General features: G+C 27.5%; 1 protein-coding gene across 1 annotated transcript in view; it reads left to right on the top strand.

Moving 5' to 3' along the window:
* Nucleotides 1–16,339, top strand: part of LOC107171054 (protein amalgam-like) — a 344,978-nt gene extending 328,639 nt beyond the window's left edge. Inside the window, exons 5-6 of the mRNA XM_089219587.1 lie at nucleotides 4,896–5,186; nucleotides 14,676–16,339. Coding sequence (XP_089075713.1) covers nucleotides 4,896–5,186; nucleotides 14,676–14,830 — 446 coding nt within the window. The 3' untranslated portion in view covers nucleotides 14,831–16,339. The remainder of the gene's footprint in view (nucleotides 1–4,895; nucleotides 5,187–14,675) is intronic.
* The last annotated feature ends 8,500 nt before the right edge of the window (nucleotides 16,340–24,839 follow it).

Genomic DNA, 24,839 nt, shown 5'->3' with positions numbered 1-24,839 from the left:
AACAAGTATACAGGTATAAGTATAGGTATGTAGTTTTTATGAATAACTCCAATGCATTTTCGTCTCGAGCCACGGTAAAGTGTTTGCCAAGTTTTTGTCGTCCAAAAGTTTAACCTTGCGCACTACACAAATTCCGTTCGTATATAAATTACGGATGTAATTTTGAAATCAATGGTCAACACAATCTTATAAGAGAAACGACATTTGTATCAGTGACTAAAGATATCTACCAAATTTTTGATAAAACTGCGCCATTTATACTTTAGTTTTATTTTATAAAAAATAATTTATTCATTATAAGATCGTGTCGTAGAAAACATTTAAGATTTATGCTCCAAATCAAATATACTTGTACAATAACAGATGAAAAATACGTCTGTTAAAATGCAGACCTTGATTATGTTTCAATTAAGCGAATTTCAGAGTACTTTAATGTACTTTTCACGTAGCCAGTCATACGGTTGCAGTTTATGCAGCATATCCAGAGGCTGCATTTGGCATTGTATTTTCATTAGAATATGTGTAACGAGAAAAAACACATTATACGAGCAATAAACATAAAGGTCAAACTGCCATGCTACTATGCTAGTACTGTAGAATGTTAACATAAGTATTATAAATTTATAAATAATAATCAAGAAAGACTTATTATAATAATAATATATATAAATAGATATTTTAGATTCTGAGCGGAGCGAGGAATGTATTGATTTTACCATGATGTGTGTTTTTTTATTATTATTTTTTTTTTTTATGTGTCTGTCATCACATTTTGCCATTTTGGGACAGTAAAAGTGCTTCGATTTTTGACTTCAGTACCTCGTTCAATCAGAAAGTGATCTAGTTGGTACTTGGGGGGTCAAAAGTTATAAGTAAATATTTTTCTAAGTAATTGGAATAAACAAACTAAAAATTAAAGAAAAACCGGGTATTTTTACGCACACAATCAGTTTTTGAAAAAATCAATTTTGGTTTTGATGTAACTTTAAAACAAATGACCATAGATACATAAAATTTTCTCCGAATGTTTATGTAAGTATATTCTATCTACTTTGCAATTTTCAAAAATGTTCGACCTAAGTTGAGCTATTTATAGGCATATGTAATTTCCGATCATTATTAGTTTTTTTAAATTAATATCGATAAAAATGTATTTGTTGGGTAGAAAAGCTTGAAAATGTAATAAAAGGTTTCTAACATATTATTACAATAACAGTTGAAAAATAAAATATATTCACAATTTTTTTTTATAAGCATTCAAAGTTTGAATTTTGAAAAAAAAATCAAAATCACAAAAATTCGCATATTATTTTAAGCTGGAAATATTCATAAAAAATGTTCTTTTTAAATCTAAGATTTAAAAATTTTTAATAATCTATAATATATCCTAGACAGATAAACTGTCTCCGTTCAGAATCGTTTTTTGTATACAATGATATATTATTATTAATATCATTGAATTCAAATTTAATTCCATCCATTACAATAACCCACTTAGTGTACAGCAGAGCGACATCTACGACTTATCTCCTTTTTTTAAATTGTTTTTTTTATTTTATGTGCTAAAACCTTCAACATCGAATAATGTTATGTTCTGATATTATATTCTACTGACATAACTAAGAAGTATATGTCTGTTGTACTTCTTTTTTTTATAATTTGAAACTGTTTAAACTATATTGTGATTTATTATTATCATTCGTCGTATAACCTACGTTAAATGAGCTTGCATATCAGCTATACAATTTTTTATTATTTTTCAATGTGTAAATTTATTCAAACTCAAGCTAATTAGTTATGTTTGATATTTTATTCAATAAAAATCATAATTTTTTTCCATAGTATTTTGGTAAAATAATGCTATTTATTTTATTATTTTATTAATGATAGGCATCATGTTCCATCCATGTAGGGCATATAAAATATAAGAAATATCTTAATAATATTTTTAAACCTTTTTAACAAAGAACAAATTCGGATCGTAATGGGAATAATTTAGAAAAATGACCCCTTCTTTACTATAATGTTAGTGTATCATATTGTATGCACCCGGAGTAAAAGTCTGCTACCGCCTATGACTCTATGTTCATAACTTATGTCATTCTCAGTAATATGCCAACAGGCGCAGTACACAGACAGAAAACGACCTCCGCTTATTAAAAACCATAAACTTTATGAAAATAATTAAAAACTCACGATTAAATGTACCTTGGATGCTAGGTAGGTATATTCCACCGATTAAGGTAGATAAGACTATCTGGATTCTCTCAACCATTTTTTTACCAGTATTTTACGTCTGTGTAAGGGGATTTTCATTTATTTTATATTATTTTTCTTAAGTTGGTATCTTTTTTTTTACAAAATTTACGAGGAGTTTTCTTGACAAAAAAAAAAAAAAAAAAAAACTAAACTTTTTGTGTGAAAACATACAATAATTGTTTTTTTTCTTCTATTTATCACAAGTATTCGATTTTCTATCATTACTACGCCGTCGTTTTTTGATACGCCAAAGGCTGTATTCGCCTCTGTATGAATAATGTATATTCTTATAATATTATGAGCAGTACCTATCTGCACATAAGATACAACAAAGGCGACTATAGAAACGGCTGGCGAAGTTACGCTAAACCCATGTGGTTCATACACCTCGTTAATATAATAATATGGTACAATATAATCATTATAATAATATTGAGCGCAGTAGAAATTGGTTTTTTTTTTCGTTGAATTTCGTGATATGATGCCGTTACCGATCCAATAAACAATAAAATAACATTTCATCGCAATAATATTGTAAATAGCTAATGCGTGATTTCAAAAACGTGATATCATTGAATATATTTTATAAAAATATTATCGATTCAAAGCACGACCATATCGAGTTCTGAACTATTCCACCCTCCCTCATCCACTAGAAAAAAAATTTACGCTCTAGGTATCCCGGTATTTGGAGCTCCGAAGTATGTTGGTTTAAATTGTCGATATAAAATTACAAAAGTCACCTAAATCCGTTGATTCCGAGGCTACAGGTTCCCGCAAAAATGTGTAATACAATCGTGTACAGGGGTGGATGTTTTCTCGTATAGTATGACCGAAATTTTTGCCCACCTCGAGCATTCCTTTTCTCTCTCTTTTAAGCGCACTCACACATACATGATATAAACCACAATATAGGTATTAAACCATACATTTGAGCTAAATGCTAGGATGACGTGTATATACATACATGCCGGCCTTCGGCATTTGCGCTGTTGATCGTTTATATATGATGGGCGTATATCTTTTTGGTAGGTGGCCAAAATGGTACGTGTAACATTTTGACAATTTGACGTTTTAACACAATATTCTAATCTAAAATAACTGCTTTTGAGCACAAAATATTGAGCAAATTATTTTTCCTACATTAAAAATTTAAAATTCGTAGTGTTTATTAAAAACCTAACTATCACATTTTTTTTTTTTTTATTCAATCTGTTTCAAAAAAGAACAATTTGAACAACCGAAGTGTAATAGATAGTAATAAAAAAAATAAATACAAATAATACAGATAGATAGATATAACAGAGCGTAAAAGCCTCCCCCAATGGAGGCACTACAATAAAAAAAGAACATGAATATTAAGATTGAATTAGTTTGTCAGTAAGTTATGTCCCTTACACTTTAGCCGTTTGGGAGGATTTCCAGGGATAGTCAAGGAAGAGATATCATGCATGAGCGGATTTCTGTGGTTTAAGAGGCGGTTATAGAATCTTTTTTAGTATGTTTTAGCCACATCTGCAACAAAGGGTATGGAGAGGTCGTGATGGAGTGTGTGATTGGAAACGTAATAAGGTGCTTTAATGATTTGTCTTAAAGTTAGGATTGATAGGTTTTCATTTTATTGATGTTAGTAGGTTTTGCTGATTCCCAGAGCTGTATACCATAGACCCATGTTGGTTTAAGTAGCATTTTGCATATAAAGAGCTTGTTGTTCAGATAAATATGTTTAAGTAGGTGTCGCAGCTAGCGGCTACGATCATTGAGCGTTAAACGTTTGGAGATTATATGAGGAGCCCATGTGAGCTGGTGGTCTAGTGATAGTCAAAGATATTTGACGTTTTAAGAGTAGGGTAGAGGTTGATTATATTGAGGAATAGTTGTGGACAGTCTCTGACCTATCACATTTAAATAAAATTTAACTTATATTATGTTATATACCCTTGCTACTTATGTCAATTCAACTTAAGTAACTTTAATATTTCAGATATTACTGAGTATGTTTCAATTATTTCGTATTTCAGATACTTCTTTAAACAACTTTATTGGTTAAAATAAAAGTTATTTTATTTTTTGAGTTATTCTGTTAAACTCCTTGTATATAACTCAGCTAGGTTAGTAGGTATTAATAATAGTTATGTTTTTATGTAACTTAAATACACATTATATTGTATTGTAAGTATATGAAATCTATTTGTATAAAATTGACTAAGATCAAACAGATATTTAATCTAACATTTGAATGATACGTAGGTGAAGTTATTGTAACCATATAAAATAATATTAATGAGTGTTTTTATACCTATTATTATTTATGAAGATCGTGTAATAAATCAAGCCACACTGATATCGTTAAAACGATAATCATGGTGTTACCAAACTCTCAGCTAGTATAAATCTATTTTTTGGAAATATTCTGAATATCATTTCATAAATCTTAATACTATTCTAACTTGAGCCCTTTTTGGTTTTGACCACGTATCAACGATATATCATGCATAATATGACAATTGACAGCGCGGCGAACGCGATATACGAGTGTGTGAACAGGTGGAATGAGACGTGCCGAATAAATGTCGTAAATAACTCAATCGTGTGAATAAAAAAAAAATCCAATAATATATTATTCACGTTTGCAGTATCTAAGGCCAAGATCATCGGCAACACGGAAATGTACATTCGGAGCGGGAGTGACATTAACCTGACGTGCGTTGTGCTGGAAACGCCAGATCCACCCAGTTTCATCTACTGGTACCGGGACAGGGATGTCATCAACTATTCAGGCCGCGGTGGCATCAGTGTGGTGACCGAGAAACAGACACGAACCAGCAGGCTACTGATATCCAAGGCCCAACCACCCGACACTGGCAACTACACGTGCGCTCCGTCTGCCTCGGACTCGGCTAGCGTCACCGTTCACGTCTTAAACGGTAACTATATTATTATATTAACATTAATATAATATACGCAGTATATATGTATGGTAAAATATTTTATGACAAATTTGAATGTAATTATGCGTTATATACATATATATATGTTATCAATTATCTCTGGTTTTGTAGTATAAAAAAAAAAGACAATTTTATCTCAGTGAACAGGTGAGGGTAATTTATATAGTAACTAAAAAATAATATAATAATACATAATTAAAAATGAAAATTACTCATATTATAACAATTTATTCATTAGTTTTTATGAAAACACTATTTTTTTTTTTTTTTTAATCTAGAGTTATAGTAATAAGCAAATAGTTTAAAATTAATTATTTTATCATTATTATTATTATCATGTACACATTTCTAGTAGGTTTTTATTCCAGCTTGTAAATAAAACTTTTATGTTAATAATAATAATAACATATTCGAAAAATACAGTAATGCATTTCGCAGTAATAGATTTATTTTGTTACCATATATAATGTCTATTTTAAACAAAAACTCATGTAATACATTACACATATAAATGGCAGTTAGTAAAAATATCAAACGTATACGTCCATAACATGTCCATAACAGTAAAAATTTTAAAATGTATTTAACTCGATAGTTGAATTAGACAGCTTTTAAATATTTTTTTTTTTATTTCCGATGTACAATAATGGTTAGATCAAATAAATACGGATGACTTCAAGATAGATAAAATATTATATAAAATCAAATTTAAAAATATCGTTCATATTTTTTAAAATAATAAAATTCTCGTAAATCGCGTAAAATAGACGTTTCTTTTTTTTTTTTACAAAAAAAAATTGTAACTGATTGAGTTTAGTTTAACTATATACTTATGAAGTCATGAACTATAATAGTAACATTCTACTACAGTTATCGTCATTTACGTATTTCGGAAACGTCTATCCAACCTGATGATATTAATAATTATTTAACACTAAGACGGGTAAAAAAAATAAAGGAGGGTTAAATTTGTATGATTATGAAAAAAACAACAAGCTTAATTCCGTGGCATCTAACTATAAGGTATACTCACAATGGATGTTTTTGATCCAATTAATCCTTTTTCCGTACCGTAATTTGTACCACAAATCGCGAAGACAATTTTGTCCGTGTATCATTAGTCGTGTTTGTTTTTTTTTACGGATTTCAATAATACAATTATTTTTTATAATGGTAACACGGCGTCCTGGATAGGCAATTTAGTTACATCACACCGCACTGGTACGTTTTTCCAGTAGCTAGTAATTATTCTGATATTTGTTTTATTATTATTTTTTTTTTTTATGAATTTCAATAATACAATTATAATTATATTACAATACCCTAATGACGACAGCCAACTTACATTAGGCAAAAATACATCCGAACCGATATCCCGAACAAATCACGTCGTCATGGAAATATGTTATTATTTTACCAATATAAAACGTGTTACGCCTATAAGCGTTTGGCGTGCACGCGTGACCAATTTCTATAATAAAAACGTATAGCAAACTTGCGCCGTTTTCACGATCAAAATGTATCATTCATTCGCCGTCGAAACTCTGGTGTAGGTATAGTATAATATATATTGATATAATCAAAATGCGTTGAACTAATGTCACATACATTTTTTTTTTTTTTCGTGAATAAAAATGACAGCTAATAACGCATCGGTACTCGGTACCGTATAATATAGCACGTTAAATAACCATGGTTGCATTACAATATAATTATTAGAAATATAATATTTATTAGGTAAGATCGTTTGAACGATGTCTGACGATGAATAATTACTAACTATTAACATTTTTATTTAATTATTTAATAATATCATGTAATAACGTTGTTATGATATTGACTTAACTAACTATATTGTTGATTATAAATTAATTTTCCTCATCTCTGAAGATAAAGGTGTTGGTGGTAAATTTGAAATACAATTCATATTAGATCTGAATGAACCACGTGGTATTTTAATTGATATCCTTAGACGACCTTTTCGAGTGGGTATTAAATTATGTTTTCATAATGTAATTCAATGTTTTGATATTATTAGTTCTGTATTATTGTTATATTATACAACTTCGATAATCGAGTGTTTCTGTGTGGTTGTGTGTACTTGAAAATATATCCAATATCTGGGTCGACATTCGTTTGATGCATACGACACTCTGACAACATCGTGGTTTAGATGTAAAATAGAATTGCGTCAAAATACCGTTAATGAATGAACGGTTAGACAAATAAATTTCAGTAAAATATCATTGAGTATTTAAATATTTCATTAACAAATTTAGTTGGTTGTAGCTCTTTATCATATTCAACCTTAACAGTTTTCAGCATTTTATAAAAATGAAAAAATGAGAAACGGTCGTGTGGTGTTATACGCAAAACATAATAATAGTATGATAAAATACTTTGTTATTTAATTTCAAGAATCCATTAGATATAATATAACACGAAACATAATAAATATAACAATAAAAAATAGTTTTCAAAAAGTGTCCCGTCAATGAAAAACTAGGTATGATCAATTATTTGAAACGAACCCTTAGAGAAATGTCACGCACTTAAAATTACGACTCGTATAAATAATATAACTGAACATAATTGTAACTACATGGACTCCACTTAAAAATAAATTACAACGTCAATTGGTTGTTTGTAAATCAACCTATATATTAATAATATGATATGTTGTTATAATATCGAGCAATAAATTATCAAAGAGTTTAAAATTATACAAGTGAATTTTTCAGAAAATATATTTTACACAATCGGCCGTGCACGTTACCACCACCAGACAATGTACATACAAACAAACATACTATAATAATTATTATTATTATTACACATTAATTATTATGTATTCATATATTATATACATAACACGACACGTGTATTGTACAAATTAAAAAATAACGATATGTTCAAATACCAATATTTTATTAAATGCCTTAAGCAAATCTAGTTGGCTGATATGTAAAACAATTTTGTTCGGGGATGAGGAAGGGTTCGCACAATTATTGTGTAAGTAAACGGTAAACTTTTCGCGGAGACCTTTGAAATAATCGTATCATTAACGGGTGACTAAAATTATATAAACTCTGCACAGACATGAAATACATTCTTCGGTGTTCGCATTTGTTGAAATATATCTTACGGGGTAAAGCGATTTGAGGGTGCATCCCATCACATATTAATTATGAAAAAAAGAAAATAGTCGTACCCAATAATAAAGTTGATTAAAAACAAATTAGATGGAACGAAATCCGTATCGTAATTACGTAACCCAAACTTCCATTCGTTTGACCGATTTCGAAACCTCGCAAAAAAATAATACAATTTAGCTATATCGTCGATTTAAAGTCATGATTTGCACTTCTAGAACAAAACTGTCACGACTTAAAGGTATAATTTTGAGAAAAACGATTTTAAGTTTGAATTAAGATTATATTTTAAAGAGATTTTTTACTAATGCGTTTGAAACTAAAAAAACATAAATATTTACAAACATACTTACAAAATGAATTTTTAAAATATTTTAATGAAATGCTCTCTTAAACCTAAAAGGGTAGACTTTTTGAATATTATAATTTTTTAAGTAAATACAATACTGACATATTTTGAAATGACGTAGCTGTATTGCATAAAGAAATTGTTTTCAATCACCGAATTCAAAATTCAAAACTTACTAATTTCGATTTGTGGTGTTTTACACTCAATAAAAACTAATTATCGTGTAATATTTTGAGTACAAAACTGCAATATTTAGAATTTTGGCGATATCGTATTTTATAATTTGTTATATTATTTCAGCTACAATATAAAAGTCAATACTGCCAAGTTTTTTTATATGACTTTCTTAATTGATTAAATTAAAATACGTATACTAATTTGACATCCATGTATTTTAATGAGCTACTCAAACTATTTATTTACACTATTTGAAAGCAGTCTTAACTAATAAGTTTTGAGTTGTGGCAGTCTTGATCTAGAAGTGCGTGATTGAAAAATTAATTTTTATCCCGCGTTTGTAAGTATATCTTGATACGTAAGTGCTAAAATGGCATTTTTTTTTAAATGTGTATTTGTATTAAAATGATGCCTATCGTCTTATAAAAAAAATTAAATAAGTCTGAGAATATTTCATGGAAAGTAAACTCTTTATAAACACGATCAGTGAAAGGTTAACAATGACCTTAACCCGAGATAAATTATTGTAACGTGACAATTACACGATTACTTGGAGCAAAAAAATTAACCAATACATTTTTATAATTTTGTAAATCATGTTACAAATATAACAGAACATTTTTTATCAAGCAACTTCCTCTCCCCTCATTTTCCTACCAGTTAAGACACAGGATTTAAGTATTTAAATAAAATCCAACAACAAATTTCATATTAATATTAGATAACTTTTATAGTTCAAGGAAATTGAGATTGAAGTGAACAAAAACTAAGACCACGATTCTAAACATAACACAGTCGCTATCGCTATTCGCTGAAAGATTCCATCGTCAGTTAGTACTTTTATCATATTAATAATCAACATTTTAGTTTCACAGTTTATTTGCTCTGTTATCCTATTCAATCCACGAACGTCTTGATACAAAATAAATAAAATGTAATATGAATGTTTACTTATTGAGTTTTCTAACATTTGGATACACTCAATACTCTGTCCAGTACTGTTGTCCGTCATAGAAATCGAGCAAGAGTTTTCAGAATCAGTTTCTTCATATTCAATTTCACTCACGTTTTTATTCCTGTCGTTACTACTCTTTATTCAGTATTGATATGTCATTGGCCATTACATACGGACTCGGTTTATGATTTATACGTCCCCGGATATAATAATAATATTATACTAACTATGTATATGTATTTAAATTTAATCAAAATTCAGAATTTGAATCACCTGTATGATAAAAATTAAAATATAATCAATACTGTTGTAATAGGCATAGACAATACATCTGAGCATATTAATTATTGTAACGCAGTCATATTTAATGTTATTTCTGCGATTTGCGTTCATAAATACAAAATTATATTGATCCATCGATTTCGAATAAAGTTTTAAAAAAGTGAGTAAGTCGTGGATGTCACTCTGCTGTATAGTAGGTTACAAGTGGGTTACTGTAATGGATGGAATTAAATTTGAATCCAATTATATTATATCATTGTATACGAAAAACGATTCTGAGTGGAGACGGTTTAGCTGTTAGGGTATATAATAGATTATTAAAAATTTGCAAATCTTAGATTTAAAAATAAAAAAGTCGCTCAAAGTTGTTGAAAGTCTTTCCATATCTAGGTAAGGCTAATTTAAGTAAACAACCCAAACTTCAAGTTTTTACAAATGTTTTTGACTGAGTTATAATAAAAACTCCCGGAATTAAAATGTCTATAAACATCTAAAAAATGACTAAAATTTTCCAAACTTTAAACTGTAAAAAACAAAATCCAAAATACAAAAAAAAAATCTTTTGTTATTTTTCATTTGAAGCAATATTTCTAGTAGAAACGTCGTCCGTAATTATTTAATATTATAAAATCGTGAAATCATACGTTTTTCTTCTTTGGCCGCTTTTATTTCAAATACCGTTTCGAAAATCGAAAAATGACCTTTTTAAAGTATCAGCTCAAAAATATTATCTTTCAGAAAATATGCTACACTTGATACTTTTGAGCAAGTTAAGAGGGAGAAAAAGTGTTTACAAAATAAAAAATAAAAAGTAATAAACATCATTGTAAAACCAATACATTCCTCGCTCTGCTCAGAATCTAAAATATTACCTATACTTTTATTGGGATTTATTTTTTTGAGTAATATCTGAATAAGTGCAAGAGAGAATTCATATTAATTTTGGATACATACGATATAATTTTTTTCAAAAACATTTAGGTACTGCAAAAGAGTTAAACATTTTATTTACACCTCATCATGGAGTTTGTCGAGTTTGACAGTTGAACTTTGAACACGGAGTATTCTTTTAAATTGGAATTTGTACATAATTTAACGTATAATATGGCCAGAATCGCGAAGAAATGTAATTGCATTTTATATCAAACGTGGTTATTTGCTGTAGTTGATGTTCGATGCATTTTCTGTTGTTTATTTTAAAATCCAAACATGCATATTTGTACAATAGGTAAATATTATATTAATACCAGATTGTCAAAGAAACAAAGGTTGGAAGATTAAATAAAAGGCACCAATAGGTCTATGCAACGTGAAACTTTGCCACTGTTTGAAAAAAATATATATTTTAAGTAGTTCGCCTTCGTATTTAATTCCGCGTGGAAAATATTTCCAAGAAAAAAGTTTTATTTTTGACTGTCGAGTTATTACGAAATTTAAATTACATAAAATGAGCTATGAATTATAACATCACTGAGATTTTTCCAATAAACTACTAAAGTTAAAAATTAGTTTTTCAAAAATTATATTTTCAACGATATTAATGTGGGGTGAACAAATGCGTGCAGATAAAAAATCTTTCTCCTTCACAACACCATCAGTTTAAGCTTGCCGTGGTTTCAAGTAAAGTGTAGGTAGGAGTACAATATTTTATACGTACGCATATTACTTATTATATTTTGTTATGAAAATATATTATTTGTCATGTTATATTATAGCGATGCTTTTAACAATTTTTATGGTAACTGTAAATGTTTTTAAATAATAATGGTATGACAAAGGTTTTCTATAGATTCACTGAAATTTGAATTTTATTTTTTATTTAGCATAGCGGTTATTATAAACGTATCTTCGATAATATCATTATAATATACACTATGTTATATTAGAACGATTTCTGTGAAATTATAATTTACGTAGTACCTAAACACATCATTTATTCAAAATCAGAACTACTATCGCTAAATACATTACGTCGACGATTGTGGGTGTAACAATAATCACAATAATGATAGTAGTAATAATGACCTTGATTTATGTGCGATATGTATTTTTTTTTATTTGAATTAGAAAAATTATTCTCCGATACAATATATATATAATATGTTCCACAATGTTTTGATTCTACTGATAACATTTAGTTTATGCATATTTCTGCAACATGACATATGTATTTGTAGAATACGTTACTTTTAGTGCATTCTTCTCTAGAATACAACTCAGTTGTATGGTTTCCCTCTAGTGTTGTTCATATACAAAGCTTAGAAGCAATCCAAAATTCAAAATTGTTTTCTTCATTTTATCTCTTACAAATTTAATATACCACGAAAACCACACTCACAATATACACCGTTATTAAACCAACTAAAAATGACCAGTCTAGGAGAAAAATCATAGATTTGAAATTTCTTTATAAAATAGTAAATGGTTTTTTAAATTGTCCCGAATTACTCAGCTGCTTAAATTTTAATGTTCCTCATTGTCGAACTAGATCTGCAAATACTTTTTACATTCCATTTCAAAGAACTAATTACGCACTTTGCTCACCTATTAATAGATTAATGAAAATAACTAATGACGTCCAGATAGATGTATTTAATTTTCCTTACTTTTATTGTTTTTTTAACCATATTGCGTATCTTTAAATTATTTCAGCTACCTATATTATTATTGTCCAAATTATATTCTTATATTGTTTTTATACTTTTTAATATAATTATTTATATACATACATATATTATTTACTGTATTTCTTTTTAATAGATTTAAGTCCACAAAATTGTATTTAATTATAAAAATTGTAATTGGGATCTACCCGTTTAAATTTACAAAATAAATAAATAAATAAATTATGTATTATAATATATCATTGATATTTAACATATTCGAGACGAATCACGCGCAAGGCGCGTGATACAACTATGTACAATGAAGACGGAACACTTTCGCTCCTTGTTTCCTCCGAAGACGAACAGTTTTTACCACTTTTCGTACAATTATTATGCTTTCGCATTTTAATCAACTTTTATGATTTTTTCACTCCAATATAGAAGAAATGTTGTCGTTTTTGTTAAAAAAAAAAATAATTTCCATAACTTAAATACTTCATATTTTTCTTACCGGTCAAAACACGATCAAAAATGACAAAAAAAAGTCGACCAATTCTTTTTTTAATGTAAAACTTCAAAAACAATATTTTTCTTTATTCATAAATTCAAAATAAATAACATAATTTAGTTATTACCAAAAAACTTAAATATAAAAACAAATTTATAAAAAATAATCTTAACCATCTCAACAAGATTTCCAAAAAGATTTGCACATTCATTTTCAAATGCAACCGGTAACAAATTCGTATTAACAGCTTCACACGTGTCCTCGTCAGAACTATTATTATCAACATTATCATCTTCTCTATCAAATATACTATCGTCCATAAATTCATCTAATATACGACTTATGTCTTTGTCTTTAATTTCATTAGACATTTTTCAGTGTAAAAATAATAAAATATTAAATGTAAATCGTTTACTTATCACGATATGTATAAAAATAAAATGTATACAGCGTCTATTTTGTTTTAGAAATAATTCGATAACAAGAAAATATTACGACGTATAATACGTAATATGCGTGTCTATATAAATAAAATAGTATTACCATTTAGGAACAAACACAAACTCCGTCAACAACTTCGTCAAGCCGACACACGAGAGTTCAAGAAAATGAACAATTATTTTGCTAAAATTATTAATTAAAACAACTATTATTAACAGCCAATTGGCGTTTCGAATCGAATTCCAGTGACGCTCCACGTGGATTAAATAATTTATTATTTTTATATAAATAATCTTTACGATATTACCTATCGATAGATTGTCATATGAAAACAATTATGTAAGTATATGATTTTATATCGATTTTTAAAATTCGATAGTAGGCACAACGCGTGATTCGTCTTTTATTAGTAAAATATCGTAACGCGCCCCACACGTTACTCGTCTCAAACGTAACTTTTAGATTATGACCCTTTTATTATTCGTCTCGAATGTGTTAAGGAAATATTGCATGTAATTAAATGGTTTTTGAAATTATAAGTCCATGTTCCACTGCCGAGGTCGTAATCACAACTACCGACGGTTTGGCAGCTTTTTCCAAACTGTCAAGGGATAACGTACACTATATCCCCCTTAATTAAACTTTATGTTTGTACTTATTTCAAAGTTACAATATAATGACGTGTTATTATGTTAAATGTCACATGATATATATTAAACTATACTAAATATATAGTTTCTAAAATATTTTAACCGTGTGATGTCAATTGCATATTTTTATTTCAAAATAATCAATATGAAACGTTTATAATCATGACACTTATGTTCTCGAAAAAATGTCAACAACTAATATTAATTTTTTACTCATAAAAATATTTGCATACCTTTCTTATGCAATACACCTATATGGCCCTATTCCTAACAACAACAATAACAACAACAACAACAACAACAACAACAATATAATAATAATAACGAAAATTCCAACTTTGGCAGGTGAACACCCGGCGGCCATGCAACACGGCAACAGCAGCAACAGTGCGGTGACCAGGCTGCTGCCAATTTTTCTGTTGTTCGTGTGCCATTCCATTCAGGTGCTGTTAGTCACCGATGTGTACGTGCCAGCCCGCGTCGTCAAATTGACTAGATGAACGACTACGAACGCACACGATTAAAATCATCATTTTTCTATTAATATTATATTATGTTATTATAACAACTATTTACTTCACGTGTACACCGCGTATATAATATACATTCGCGTGTCTAAACAATAATATTATTAAAAAAATAAAAAATAAATAAATGTAAACACGTCGTCGTGAATTCTACTGTCATCATTGCGGAAAGAGCCGTCACCGTCATCAGTACCTAAGCGTGGAAAGTATAATAATATTATTGTAGGTACTTAATGTTTTTGTTACTATTATTATATTATGTATTATAATGTGCGTCGTCGATTGAATTTCTTGATTTTCATTTTTTCCACACAATGCTATTGTTGTTTTTATTATTATTATTATTATTATTGAGCGTAGGTGTACCGAAGATTTATCATCGTGAGTTATACCCGTGTGGTGTGCCACCGCGGTGTTCGACTGTTTAACACTCACGTGTCGACAATAAATGGTGCGTTAAACGAGTAAGAGTGAACGAGAGTGAGCAGACACAGAGAGGAAGAGAGAGTGATATGGTGAGAGGGATAAGAGATAATATTATAATGTAATATATTATACACACGTATTATTATTATTACTACTATCACTACCATTGTAGGCAGAGGACGCGGTTTGGGTCGAAGCGTTTTTCACGACGGTGCGCGGTGATTTGAGTGGTGTTCACCGCGTCAAAAATCCCTTTTTTATATATAAATTTAAAACACTATAAATTATTACATTATATTATTACTAATGCAACTATTATAATATAAGATAACGGAAAAAAAATACATGCTTGTAAATATTTATACCTATTGATGTTTGTTTTCCGTATCGTTCCTTACCGCTTGAGCCTCACTCGTACGAAAAATAATGTATATTATTGTATTATGATTTATGATATATACGTGTTTCTGTCATATGTATTATTATTGTAAGCTGTAATGTCAAAATTATTATTATTATTATTATTGTTGCCGAACCATTGATGTTGTATTGTTTGTTTTGTGTCTGTGACCTGTATATAAATGTTTCCTATATTATAGCTGTTCTTTTTCTCATAATTGTGTACATTGCTGAATACTATATTATTATATTACCTATATAATATATTATTATATAGACAAGATTATATATATGTATATGTAATTGTGTATTATTATCGATGTCGTTATGTTTCTAAAACAAATCGTTTATGTCGTGTCGGAAGTTTCATTTAGATCATTACAATTTAATATAATTATAATTATAACAATAATAATAGTGTTAAATATACATTGTTTTATCGTTTCTGTTGTGTTGATCACTTCCGACCAATATATAGTATCGTTGCAATGTGTAAATAAAATAATATTATAACATAATTAAATAATAAATAATATTATCATCACCGTTTTGTACATAAGGAATAATATCAGTATCACAATCAGTATGTTATATGTTTTTGTTTTTGTCTTGATCAAATTATAATTCAATGTAATAAACGTATAATTAAAAATGATACATGTAATAGGTATATTTTATTAATTAAATCCTCTTGGGAAATATCATCCGCATCTAACCTAACCACATTGTACCTACAATAATTAACGCGAAAAACGATTGTATATTATACATATCGTCATAGGCTGTTAACTAGTTAAATACAACGTGTAGCATTTTACACAATTGGATTTGTCTGGTATATTTAATTCAAACATTTCATCGGTTAAAAATTGGTAACTTTAATATTTTTGACAAAAGATTGATATTATATTTTTGGCCGAAAAAAAACAAGATGCGCATTTTATTCATGTAATAAGTTATTAACGTGATTGGCGCACATGTGGGAGGTCTACTCCATCTCATTTACACGCCATCACACACACTAAATATGATCACATGTTTAATACTTATGTAGTTGACGATAGTCAAATGGATGGAATTTTATCGATAAATTCATAGTAGGAATACCGCAGCGTTAACATAAGCATAGGAGTTCTGCATAAAGAGACTCATCGCTTTCATGCAGAATAACCAATCGAGGGCATTCATCAGAGGCTGACTATGCATACTCGGAGTTCCGATGGAAGACACAAATACAACAACAAATGGTTTGGAACTTAATCGCCTCTTCAGTTCACAAATAACTTAAACTAATATGATACTACTAAGCAGAATCTATAAAATCAGGCAAAGCATATTATTAATTATTATAATAAAATACTTGGGAATTAAGACAAAATAGGTACATCTTTGTTTGGATTTGTCTGGTATATTGCAATGGAATAAATGTCGTTTGTCAAAATTAATTTTTGAAGGGTTTATAATATAATATAATTATGTTGTTTCTGAAATATCGCGAATGCCTTACCACTGCGAATAAATATCTAACAATAATAATATTAGACCACTGAATGTGCTCGAATTTATTTTGTATAAATTATGATCATGTTAAGTAAGATTAAAAGATTGGTATATTTATTCATCTTTAGACAACAGAATACCTAATTAAAGTAAAATAAACACTCGCGGTGTTGGAGAAATTTGTTTTAAAAAGAATGAGTTTAGTCAAAAATAGGGTTGACAACAAAACGTTAACGAAGATTATTAAAATTCAAACAATTCATTCTTATGGTTATTTATATTGCACTATATTATAGCTGAAATATCTTGAATGTGTACTACTCATTTCTTATTTAAAGGTTAAGGATTGATGACAAAATCTCACATAAAATGATATATAAATTATTGTTAAGAATATGTTTTTTATGGGGCCATTATTTTTTTTACGATTTTACATTTTTTATATTTAGCCTTAATTATACGTGTATAATATTATAATATCATACAATATTAATATTAATTCACATAGTTATATAAGTTCATGATGAAGATTGATAATGTAGAATATGGAAAATACAATACAATATTATAGGTACCTAATAAAAGCACGGTTATATAGCGGAAAGTTATGAATAATATTCTCAAAATAAACGAATAATGTGTGTGTATGAGCAGTATATAAAATATAGAAACAGATAATAAAAATATATTTAAAATACGCCTAGAGAGAATGTTTACGAAACGCTATAAATATATTATAAAGGTCATACATAAAAGATAGACATTCGAGCTAAGGAGATAAGAACGAGACAGCATATCCAGTAAGTCGGTGAACTTGCTCTGGCAAGACGTACTACCACTATAATAAGTGTATGAAGTTACAGCATTAATGTAATACTATAAACTTTAATCTACAAGTAACGTGATTTTCACTCAATAAATATGGTTATGAGATAAAACGTATTTTTACTGTTGTAGATGAGAAAGCAAGTTTAACACCTACAAGCAAATGATATATTCCGATAAATATGTTCATGTACGTTTTTTTTTCTATTCCTTTATTTTTTCTAATATTATAGGTTATAGATTTTTTTATTTAAATTAGAAGGTGTTTGATATTGATTTTTGAGCCAAGAAAAACGAATATAAATTACATGTAAATAAGATGGCTGTAACTCTTTCAGATACTACTTGAACGGATATTTAAAATACAAGTGTTATATTTTAAGAAAAAAAATCCATTTAGTGGAATATATGTACTTTTGTAATAAATTAAACGTCAACAACATTTTTATGAATTATTATTTTTTTTTTTTTAAACTTCTGTGATAAAATACCATACCCTTTAATTTACTCATACTTGTAGGTATGCCTATATACTATATTAATATTTTTAAGTAAGAGCTTATTATGAATTTCATTAAAAAAATTAATTTATTCATTTTAACTTTTTATCACTTTTCGAAAAACGATCGCTTGAGTTTATTTTACTAAAAATAATGTTAAAAGTATAAATTGAAAACCGCCATGCACAGTTTTTTAATTATTTTATATTTTCATTGGGTGATTTTTTTTTTTTATCAAACAAACCTATAAGTTACCATTTTGAGAAAACTTTGTATCCCAAAAAGTAAACATTTGACAAAGTATGAAGTCAAAAGTCAAGATATAATATAAGAAAGTATTTGTTTGGAAAAATGGCAATTTATGGAAATTCTTTCGAATTGAGAATATACGAATAAATAAAAACTGACAAATAATGATGATTATTTTTATTCTTAACAAACATTAGTAATAATAGCTGGTAATATTCTGCATCGATTTAATTTTGCTTTTTCATTTGCTTAAGTATTTAATTCGTCTTCAATATTCAAATAATATATAATTATATTTAATTTTTATTGAAAGCGTATTTTATACATCTTGTAAAAAAAAAAAATAAATAAATAAATAAATAATTATAATTGACATAAATGGTGCAGAAATTACAGATAGGTAATTAATGAAATAGTGTATCACGTCATAATCAGTTTTTTATTCAAATAATGATATAAGGAATTTATATATTATCAATCAATTAATCATTGTCACCTGACTATTTTATAAAACGTAAGTAATCATTCTATGGGTAACTTAACAACACGCCGTATAAAAGTCTATATACTACTGGCAACCAAGTAATTTGTAAGTTATAGAAATTTGTCCACTGTAAGTGTTAAATTTTACCCATGATACTCCTTATCCTGTAAATAATTTGAGTAAAGATATATTGAGAACAATCGACACAAATGAAAAGACTATATATACCATACCGTGCATAATATTTAATATCAATACGTATCATTGAAATCGATAGATATTTAGAAGAATTGTTTATTTCTGTACGTCATAATATGATAAGCAAGATAATTTTAAATCATCTGACCGAACAATAGAAACACACAAATACATTTTAATTATACAATGTGAAATCTATCATTAGGTGAAAATATTTAACTTAATATTTAATGTTCTGAGCCATATGAAATAAAAACATCTCCTACATAATACAATTAGTAATTTGTTCAATATGCCTAGATATAACTAAACGATTTGTAATAAGTTAATAAATAATATGTGTTAAAAATGTTTTCAACTTCAATATATGACGTTTATTTTTAATTGAATTTGATGTACGTATACCTAATACATAATTGCACTATATAATCATGCAAACAAATCTAGTTTTTATCGTTGTAATTTAGTTTATTGTTTTTTTTTTGAAAATAACGCGAGTATTTAGAATTTAGACAAGTGGAGTGTGCAGCACAACGCAATATGCAATCGAAAGCAAATATTTTGATTAAAAAAGAAAATTGTTTCTCGAGAACTTTATAACATGGGAATTATCAACATAAAGTAATTAGATACAGAGCAGCAACTATTAAATTAATGTAATTCAGAAGCTATCTGTATAATAATCGTCACGTCCATTTAATTTATAGACATTTAACGACAAGTCGTTTCGTTTAAAATTTTTGTCACGTTTATACCTGCAACACCATAAAAAATGCTATATTGAAAAAAACATCAACAAACTATGATAATTCCATCAATATTAAATTTTATATCATTCAAAAACAAGCGAAGTATAATATGATTATAACGTGGTGAGTATATAAATTTAACAAATATTGACAGTAACATTTATGAATGGCACAAAAACTCGTAATGGATTTTGTTATATTGTATTTTCAGATTATAAATTGATAGTTATACTCAAGTCTGTACACAATTAATAATAATTTTTGATAATTTCTATTATATCAAACTCCAGTGTTTAAGATAATTCAACTCAGTTTTCTAACATATCCAATACCAAATATATACCGACTATTAAAGACAACATATAAAATTTCAGGAAATATATTTTAACTCTCCATGTATTTAACTTGAAAATTAACTGCCCACTTTTTTGAAATATAATACTTAAGATCTTTCAAATAAATTTTTTTAATTTCGTAAAATGTTAATGATATTTATGTGAAAAATTAATTTTAATTCATATTTATTTTTAAACATTTAATCTGTTAAAAATTGGTTACTTTAACATTTTTTACAAAAAATTGATACTATATTTTTGGCCGAAAAAAACAAGAAGCTCATTTTATTCATGTAATAAGTTATTGACATGATTGGGCACGTGCGAGAGGACTATACCAAAGCCGTATATGGGAGAGGGGGTCTAGAGGTTCAACCCCCCTCGAAATATTTTACAACTAATAAATTTAATTTATAATATTGTATATTGTATATAATATAAATTTACTTTAAAATAATTATAATGTATTAACATAGTAAAATGTGATTTTTTTTTAAATAAGTGTTTTTTTAATCACTTAAAATGAAAATATTATCTGATTTAACCCCCCCAAGAAAATTTGTTTCAGCTACGGCCCTGGAATACACCATCTCATTTACACGCCATCGCACACACACTAAATATGATCACATTTTTAATACTTATTTAGTTGACGATGGTAAAATGGATGGAATTTTACCGATAAATATTGATAGTAGGAATACCGCAGCGTTAACATAAGCATAAGAGTTCTCATCGCTTTCATGCAGAATAACCAATCGAGGGTATAGATATCTGTTGACTATGCATACTCGGAGTTCTGATGGAAGACACAAATACAGCAACAAATGGTTTGGAGCTTAATCGCCTCTTCAGTTCACAAATAACTTAAACTAGTATGGTACTACTAGCAAAATCTATAAAATCTAGCAAAGCATATTATTACAATAAAATACTTGGGTACTAAGACAAAATAGGTACTGTAGAAACATCTTTGTTAATAATTGATGAGTTAGATGAACGTAAGCATAGATTTTACAGATAATCTATTTTATAGTTGGTACTAGATTCACTAATGCATATAAAATAATAATATTATAGATCTATAATATTAATATATTATTATCGTTATGTTTATTTTTTTAACACGGCGCATTGCTTATGCAATTTTAATACGATAAATATTCATGGTTTTTCAAAACGATTTTTGTTTTAGCATATAATTAATATCAAATTAATTATAAAAAAATATATATTTTTAGAATAAATTGAAAAAAAACTTGGATCTAAACTATTTATACTATTTCATACAAACGATATTTATGGTATGGTTTTAATTTTGAACCATCCGGGCAAACCTTAACAGGTGTAGGTATAATAAATAATAATAATAATAATATACTATATTTACTTTACAACCACCGTGCATTATGCCTAAGTATACGTACCCATATAAATCAACATAAAATGATCGAAATCAACCCGAACGTAATTGATAAAATACCATAAATGCAATATAAATATTATTATACAACATGCATAATCACTAAAAATATTTATATCTGATGAAATAATAGCGTGTGACAAGAAATACAAGAAACGTTTTTGACTTGAAGCTCTTATAGTGATATTACCCGTGTACAAACTCACCACGAGAACGGCGACGATAGTACCTATATAATAATAATATTAAATTATCTACGTAGATGTCATTGGAAATATTATTATTACTTTTATAATAACGGCCTTTTAAACCGTAAATATAATATATAGGAGGCCCCGTAGATATATTTTTTAAATGGATCGTATATGATAATATTATAATATATCGTAATCGTATTATACAGCGCCTTTAATATTCGTCCATCCAAGAATAATATATTATATAGCTATGGAAGTATAATAATAATGTGTGTAGGTGGAATATAAAAGATTTTTGAAATTTGGCGAAGCAACAGCACTGTCGTCTACATGTCATGTATCGGAAGGGTGAAGTGGTTGGTGATAACTGAAGGGAGTGAGTAAATAGTATACGCGGTGATTTCCAAAATATGCTCACCCCGTTTTATCTTTTAAATATGCATTTGACATTCACACAAACTCTGATTTTTGGAGTTTTGATGTACATATATATCTATATACTAAAAAATAGCAATAAAAAAAATTGGAGTTCTTATTTGAAAATAGAAGCTTGTATCGCCTCGTGGCACTCCTATTCTATTGCATAAAAATATTAGTGCTATATGTTTACAGATCCTCAATAAGCAATCTTATTTTCAGTACAATATTAAGAGTAAGATAAAGTATAAACAAATATAACTGCAACACTAATAAACGTGCATAGATGATTAATATAAAAATATATTTTAAATTTTAAACAGTTTTATAAAAAATCTATAGTTTTAAGTTTTGTCAATGGACTCTCCCTTCCCTCAAGCCGTCCAGACTGGTAAAAATGTTATCTAAATTACTTATTGTATTATGTTATACAGATTGTATATTTTTTTCTACTTTAATAAAAAAAAAAAAAAAGTTTTAAGTTTTAAAGAATGATCTAATTATGTAAATATTCTCAACATTATAAATATTAATAGTATGTTGTCCACATGTTTGAGCAGCTGCGGGTAGCTTTTAATACAAAATATTATTTTTCTAAAACATGTACACAAATATTAATATTCTCCTTGTAACAGGTATTATTTGAGTGATTCATCTTTGCTAGATTATGCTTAAGCCTGTAAAAACATAATAGGATATCTTTTAAATATAATTTATAAATGCATAAGACACTAAATTTTAAGTAAACAGAGCTATTGTTAAAATACAATGACAAAAGTTTTATTAATCTGTTAAACCCTTAAATGTGGTTTTTAATTGGTAGGTATAAGTGAATTATATGCTTATCCCTAGATACAAATGCCATAACTAACAATAGATTGAACTATAACGATAAATATAATAATCATTTTAAGTGAATATTGAAATTGAACCTGACATCGTGAAATATATAGAAAAATATTCTAACAGAATTCGTTAAGACAAGTAATTTTTAATCTGTTGTCAATGGTTATACCTAGGTATATTATACGTTGGCTTATTCCTATATTACACAATTATTACTTCACTAAAACCCATCGATATTTCAATTTTATCATTTATTAAAATATGTTTTGAACTGAAGTATAATGCGTAAATGTGAACACCTATACTAGGCTATAATGTAATAAATATTATACAATAAGCACATTTTGTCAATGTTAGTCAAAAGTTATTATTATAGAGAATGTAATTCCAACATTGTTTTCTTCATATTTGTACATTTTTAAAGATATTTACTTAATAAAGAATATTAACATATTATTATCTACAATATTATTGCATTTTTTAACTACTCTACAGAAAAAAATATTGCTCATAAAAATGTTAAATGCAAATTTTAAAATGTTTATATTATGCAAAAAATGTATAAAATATATTGTAAGCATTTCTCCTGTATAAAATATATCCTACTCTTAAAGACTGCCATCGACGGAATTCTTCAAAGTTCAAATAATATAATATATTCCCTTATTGACTTGTTTTATTGACGTTGATTTCTTAGCAATTAAATTATAATAACGAGAAACATAATTAATAATACAAATTAATATTTTTAAAATAATATTGTAAATAAAAATAACAATAATTTACAGTCAACAATTTGTTTAGATCATATTTGATATTTTTTGATACATATTTGATTTTGTTCTGTATATCAGCTGTATTCTGTATGCATATATTTTTGTCATGTTTATTTTTTAGAACTTCAAGTATCTAAGCCTAACAATTATGGTATTCTATTTTAGAGCATTAGTTACTGAATATAATTTATAATGTTTACATATTAAGTATATAGTATTATACCTAGTTGAAAAACTTAAAATATGAGGTAGATATTATAATATTAGACAATTCTAAATCATGACAACAACAAAAATTATGTAAAAAAAGTATTATAATTATTATTAAATAATATCTTTAACTGATGTTTAGTAAGATTTTATGATAAATCTGATAGCAGCAGTGACAATTACTTTAAAAAAAAAGCATGGCAGTCAAGTGGTTAACGTACTTCTTCAGTGTGAGATGGCGTTGAGAGGGTGGTTTACTAAAACAAGTCAGACACTCATAAACCAGCCACATTATAATACGCCCTAAAAACTAACTAAATATATGTATGCTGAATATATTCCTAATATTAAACCCTAGAAATTATCAAAAAAATAAAACGGTTTACACTAACCAATCATATTTTAAATGATGCATGAAAAGTCACTATAACTGATTTTTAATGTAAAA

This window comes from Diuraphis noxia, unplaced genomic scaffold, assembly GCF_037042655.1.
Source record: "Diuraphis noxia isolate RWA-SAM2 unplaced genomic scaffold, SU_Dnox_SAM2 contig0002, whole genome shotgun sequence".
Classification (NCBI taxonomy): Eukaryota; Metazoa; Arthropoda; class Insecta; order Hemiptera; family Aphididae; genus Diuraphis; species Diuraphis noxia.
Note: the sequence above shows the minus strand (reverse complement) of the source record. Positions and strands in the feature narration are given on the sequence as shown.